General features: G+C 49.5%; 1 protein-coding gene across 4 annotated transcripts in view; it reads right to left on the reverse strand.

Moving 5' to 3' along the window:
* The window catches only part of ZEB1 (zinc finger E-box binding homeobox 1), a 127862-nt gene extending 123415 nt beyond the window's left edge, over nt 1-4447 (reverse strand). For 2 of the 4 annotated variants that reach the window (XM_058025147.1, XM_058025130.1), the window contains exon 1: nt 4361-4447. In XM_058025147.1, coding sequence (XP_057881130.1) covers nt 4361-4418 — 58 coding nt within the window. In that variant the 5' untranslated portion in view covers nt 4419-4447. Of the gene's footprint in view, nt 1-2499; nt 2677-3482; nt 3507-4360 lie in introns of those variants that run through there. The other 2 variants (XM_058025154.1, XM_058025138.1) reach the window with 2 other exon arrangements.
* Nucleotides 4448-6263: the final 1816 nt, after the last annotated feature.

A 6263-nucleotide genomic window follows, 5' to 3' on the forward strand; every position in this document is an offset into this window, starting at 1 on the left:
AGCAGAAAATTTGGACTGAATTCAAAGAAATCAAAGCCTCAAACTTCTAAAAAACACAGTGATTTCTATGAGAGGGAAGCCCATGTCAGAAGGAAAGTCTCATCTTCTTGCTACTTTTTTTATTAACCCTTTCAGCAGCACATGTACAAAGCCCTACAAGCAAGGCAAACTGTTTCAGGAAACAAATCACCTTTAAAACATCCAACTGCCTCAGGTAATTAATTGCCATAAGACAACCTGCTTCACAACTGTTAAAATAACAAGCACTGACTGCTGACAGAAAAATTAAGAAATAGTGACCTTTTTAAGAGAACTCACACTATATTTCAGTAGCTAACACTAAAACAGAAATACTACTTGTTTATAAGAGAGAAGGTTTCCTTGGTCTCAAACAGTTAATTCAGCTGTCCATGTAGACCTGTTCACTGTGCCTGGAATTTTAACTCAGGTTACATTCCACAAATCCCAAATTGCAACTTTAAATTAACATTAGAGTGAAAACATGATACCTAGCAAAAAATAAAGGCAAGGGGGCAAGAGAAGACAGGCACAAGCAGGAATGTTGTATCCCAAGTGTCACTAACACCTGACGTCCTGCCAGTAGGTAACACCTTGGAGCTAGAAGAAATACGCTTTTGCCTTATTCAAAGGGACTTACAGTCTTCTTACAGTTCTTAGCCTGGTAGCAAAACTTTATATGAGGGTGTTACCTAATAGAAATAAAAAAGAGAGAAGAACCAACTGCAAAGCAACTGAAATTGCACTCTAACAAGTCAATCGACATAACCTTTCAGTAATGAACTCACTGTGACCAAGGCTGGCTTCTATCTTCTCCTCACATGTACCTGACAGCGCACAGAATTTACCCAAATTCATACATTCCTCTTTTCACCATCAAATATGCATCTGAAAAACTGAAGGCATACTTGCATTTTTTTCAGAACATCTATACTTTACGTTGATATCTTTTCTCACTCTAGGAAGGAAAGTTTTAAATATAAGTTTGTTTTATTTATCTCACAGCATTGCTGAAGAGCAAGATATGTCACTTTCAGTTTTGCTGTTCAATAAAAACTAAGACAGTCCCATAACATACATGACAGAAGCTAAGAAAGCAACTAATCAGCCTGCAAACCAACTCAGAACAAGAAAACCTTTGCTGATATTGAATCTATTTGAAGTCTGCTCAGGAGTCTCACAAGAGCGTGGCTATGCAGATGACTGGCAAAAAATACCCAAACCATGTCTCTCTTTCCTCCTCTTCGTTTTTCTACCAAAAAAGAGGGAGAAGGGAAAGAAGTAGATAGGATCAGAGACTCCCAACCAGCGCTGTGTTTCTGCTGTTATCACATTATCTCAACACTTTGTTAACTCTTCTGCTGTAGCAGAAGTTGTTTGTGTATTGGCCAGAACTAAGGACAATGACACAGGGCAGTTTTCCTCAGGTAGGAAGTGCCAGATTTCCTTGTAAGTGGAGGCCTCAATGGCAGCACCAATAGGCTCTTGGCTGACCTCCTGGAGGGACCAATAAACAAGGCAGAAAAGGAACCATCCAGAGTTAAGATGATAAGACTGTCTTTCCAGCTAGAGTTAATGCACCAGGATGGCTCCCAAACACAGAGAGAAAGCAGGGGAAAGAAAGAAAAAACAAAAGTTTACAGTGTAAGATTAGCTGTATTAAGTTTAACAAGAGATAAAAAGAAGGAAAGTTTACAATACTCAATGCCATAGCTCAGTATCATTAACTGGCATACTGGATGTCTAGTGCAATCTCTCTGTAATAATTTCATATTCTGTGGGAACATGGATAGGAAACAACATAAAAATGCTTTTATTTTTTATACTACAAACAAGCCAGTTGCTTATGCATCTCCCCTATGCCCATTCTTCATTAACAGAAGATATCTGTAAGAACCAAGTTCATTCTGCGACTTCGGGGGAAAAAAAAAGCCTCATACTTATTTATTTTAAAGGTTAAAGGGTTAACATTTTTTTCCTATGCATTTTCTTCAGTAAATATTTGCAAGTCAAACATAAACCCACTGCTGAGAAATCTCTATTATCCAGATTCTATTATCTAACCGATCCTGATGGTCCAATGCACAATGACTTAAGTTGGTTTTAATTCCTCAATAAAAGGAACCAAAACCAGCCTAACCAAGACACACTACATTTTACATTACAGAACTAGTTGATAAAGACTCGGAGGCTTTACATAATAAAGTAGGTGCAGGAATGAGATCCAAAAGTGATAAAGATGAAAGATACCTGGAATGATACCAGACCTTATACACCTTTTGTTTTCTGCAAGTGATACACGCTGCAGACAAAACGGTTTGTGCTAAACAGCCTCAAATCTGGTTTTCTAATATTAAGCACAAAGGAAAAACACTGACAGCAAGCGTGGTAAATAAATCCCTCCCTTGAGAATGAAAGCAGCAGACAGGAGGGGGCTGACATGCATGCAGGAGAAAACTAAACACCATCTTTTTTTTCTACCTGCACAAGTTGCCATTTGCTGCAGCAATCAAGGATCTTTTTTCCCCGTCGATTTCAAAAGCCAGGTTTTCAGAAAATTTCTCTCTCAAGTCATCTGTTGATATGCTTTAAGAGTATGGTATTCATATCACTGGATCTTTAAGAGAAAAATCCATTTTCTTTCCTGTTCAGGTAAACATGTTTACAGCTCCTGCACAGACGCTGGGTGGTTCAGACTCACATGTCACACATGTTGTCGTCAGCAACAAGAAAAGCCCCTTTCTCTGATCATCCACATTTTTAATAAGGCAAAGAGAAAAGCACTTTCCAAACTTACCTTTAACACAGCCAAATCATCAGCTAAATATAAATATTTACACTAGGACAAGGAATTAACAACATGAGCGTGCAAACAAGAATACTTGCTAGAAAACGCACACAGCAAAAATAAGAAAACCCTTTTAAGCTCAACACAATCAAACCAACCCGTTAGCCCCTGGAAAGGCCGTCATTTATCACCACGTTATGCCCCAACAGGGAGGATTAGAGAGGTGAAGCACCGATCGTGACTCCGATCTATTTCAGAGACCGTTCACTGCATATGAAAACATCTCCGATCGCAGGCAAAGCCTTCCTATCTGTGACCCTGCACAGGAAATGCCACATAAAACCTAAAATTGCCAAGGAGGGTTACAAAATCGCCTACTCTACATCCTATTCCGAAGAGTCGTGCTACGAGGACCGAACTACTTCTCCATTTTCCAGAAAATAAGTAGAGAGTGGGTGTTACGAGCCTTTATTCCCCCCGCCGTGTACCTTCCCATTGCATCTTAAAGTAACACACGTACCAAAGGGGAAAAAAACACCACCCCACAGCAGCCCTTAAGCCTGAAATGTAAATGTAATTCCTTATATAGACTGCAGCAGCTGGTCACACACGCACGGAGAGCGGAGCGGGGGCCCCCGGCCAAACCGTTACCACCCATTATTATACAAACAGGTACCTCCGAAGCCAGAGGGAAGGGAAGAAACTTCGCCGCCCGCCCCCGCCGCCCGGGCGCAGCCCTCCCTTCCCCACCGGCCCGGCGGGGCGGCCGCGGGGCGCCGCCGGGCACCAACTCTCGGCGGGGCGGGGAGGCGCGGAGCGGGCGGGCGGGCGCGGAGCGGGGGCGCCGGCCCGGGGCGGCCGCGCTGCCCCCGCGCGAATCGCCGCCCGCTGCGGCGGCCGTGCCTCCCCCGCGTGTGCTCCCGGGTGTGTCCCCTCGGGGCCGGCCGGCGTCCCCCACCGCCGCCCCCCCGAGAAAGGCGAGCGCCGGCCGGGGGCGAGGAGCCGGCCCGCTGCCGGGCGAGCGGGGAGGAAACTCCGGCGGGCGGCAGAGGCGCTCCCGGGCGGGCGGCGGGGCGATCCCGCCCGCGGGGCCGGGGGGAGGCCCCGCTCCGCCCGGGGTAGCGCGCAGGTAACAAGTTTCGGAGTTGGGGCTGCCGCGGCCGGGCGGGCGGCGGCCGCTCCCCCGCCGCTCCCCGCGGGGCTCCGCGTCCCCGCCCGGGCCGGAGGGCGGCGGCGCGGCCGGGGGCCCCCGAGCCCGCTGCCGGCGGCGGGGCGGTCGCGGGGCTTGAGGGGGAAGCAGCGTGTAACGGTCCCGGACAGCGGCGGAGTGCGGAGGCACCGCTAGGCGGAGGAGGGAGGCGGCGGCGAGGAAGGCTGCAGGTAGCGGATATAACGGTGCGGAGGGAGCCGCGCTCCCGGCGAGCCGCGGCGGGGGAATTACTTTGGCGCCCGCCCGACCTCCCCCCGGCGCGCTCGGGACGGCTGTGCCCGGCCCCCGCCCCGGCCCCGCCGCCGCCCCAGCGCGGCCGCGGCGCTGCCCCGCGGGTGACTGACCGTTGTTGCGGCGCGGGTTCGGCTGCTTCCTGCGCTTACACCTGGGGCCATCCGCCATGATCCGCTCGCTGGTGTCTAAATGCTCCAGTCACCTCCTCCCCCGCCCGCCCCCCTCACTCCCTCCCCTCCCCCCCGGACCTGGTTTACGACACTGGGTGGTTTTACTTTTACATCACCTTCCTACACCTAGTGCTCGCCCGGAACCTTGTTGCCACGGGAGACGGGCGCTTTACGGCAGCGCGTTTGAACGGCGGCGAGGGAAAAGTTGCGCCCGCAGGTACCGGGAGCGGCCGCGCCGCCCGGGGGGGCTCGGGCCCCACGACCCCCGCGCCGGCGGCAGCGCGGGGGGACCCCCGCGGGGCGGGGCGGGGCGGGGCGGAGCCGGGCGGGGGTGTCGGTGGTCGCCGGCCCCCGGGCGGCGCAGGAGGATCCCCGCGGGGCAGCCCCGCAGCGCCGCTCTGAGGGCCCGGCCCCGCGCCCGCCCCGCTCCAGGTGCGGCCCCGGCAGCCACCCCCAGGTGCGGCGGGGCCGCGCTCCCGGCCCGGCTCCCCCGGCCCGCGGGGCTCGGCTCGCACCTGGCGGGGCGCGCAGCGCTGCGGGCGCGCCCGGGCTCACCGGGACCGGCGGCGGCTCTGGCGGGGCTGAGCGGGAACCGACAGCTGCAGCGCAGGGACGCCGTTCCCACCGTGCGCCGAGTCTGCCGCGCTCGGGCTTTCCTTGCTTGTACTTCCCGGTTTTACAGAGAGGAGGAGAGGTATGAAACTCTGCGCCTTAACGAATAAAAAGAAGAGAGCAAATTTTCACGGATAATTAATAAGCAAGCTCTGTTGTGCTTAATAAAGTTATTTAATGTATATAAAAATTAAAACCATCAAACACTTGTGCTATTTATTTACTCTTGCTTTTCAGGCAATAAAATAATTTAGTAAGTTTGCTTCTAGGCTTCCTTATTTCCCTTTTTTTTTTCTTTATCTTGGCATGATTCTGTAGAATTTATAGTTCTGTGCTTCTGGGGAACTCTTTTATCTAAAGAAATTAAATGTAATTAAATTAAATTTCAGTGAAAGCATTTCTCTTAATGGGATACTTTCAATAAGAAATTGATATGCTACAGAACTTGAGGCCTTCAGCTGTTCTCCACTGTCCTATTCCACATGCTGTATTTCACATTCTCTAGCAGGTCACCTCATTTCATGGAAGCAGCATAACACGTCTATAGGAAATGAACTATTGAACACTGCCAGTTTATGGACATACCTTGCATTTGAAGCTCCCACAAAAGTCTGGACAATCAGAAGTGCTCAGAAAAGAAGTATTAGGCTAGAATGGGTGCAGATTTAGGTAAAGATCCAAAGTGGTATTTTCCTAATCACTTGTACCCTCAAAAACCCCCAAGCCTTGGCTTTGGATACTTGCATGAAAGCAGTGGCTGCAGGTGCCAATCATTTGGTAGTTCTCAAAAAATCCTTAAGTTTAGGTGGATTGTTTTTACATTTGTGTCTTTACTCAGTGGTGGTTGGCTGCTGACCTCAGCATTTTAATAAGGCTCTAATGTGTGATGAAAGAAGCAAATCAAACAGTACCAAGTGCTTGGTGGACTAACAGGAGTTGTTCAAAAGCATTAGATTTGGCATCATCTGGGAGTACTGAACCCCAAACATGAGGATGGCTAAGAACTGCAACATGAAACTAACTATAAGATAAAAGTGAAACTTGTCAGCTCAAATTTCAAGTGAGCGAATTACAAATTTTAAGGCAGTTTTGTTTTTAGTTCAACATCCTTGCTTGTAAAGTTTCTGTGCAGAACATAACCCGTGGCTGTGAAACTGTTTGCAAATGAGTGCTTAAGGTGTTTTGGAATTGTTAGATGCTTTTTATCATTCTGTGGATGAATTTGAGGACG

The sequence above is a fragment of the Melospiza georgiana genome, chromosome 1 (genome assembly GCF_028018845.1).
Source record: "Melospiza georgiana isolate bMelGeo1 chromosome 1, bMelGeo1.pri, whole genome shotgun sequence".
NCBI lineage: Eukaryota > Metazoa > Chordata > Aves > Passeriformes > Passerellidae > Melospiza > Melospiza georgiana.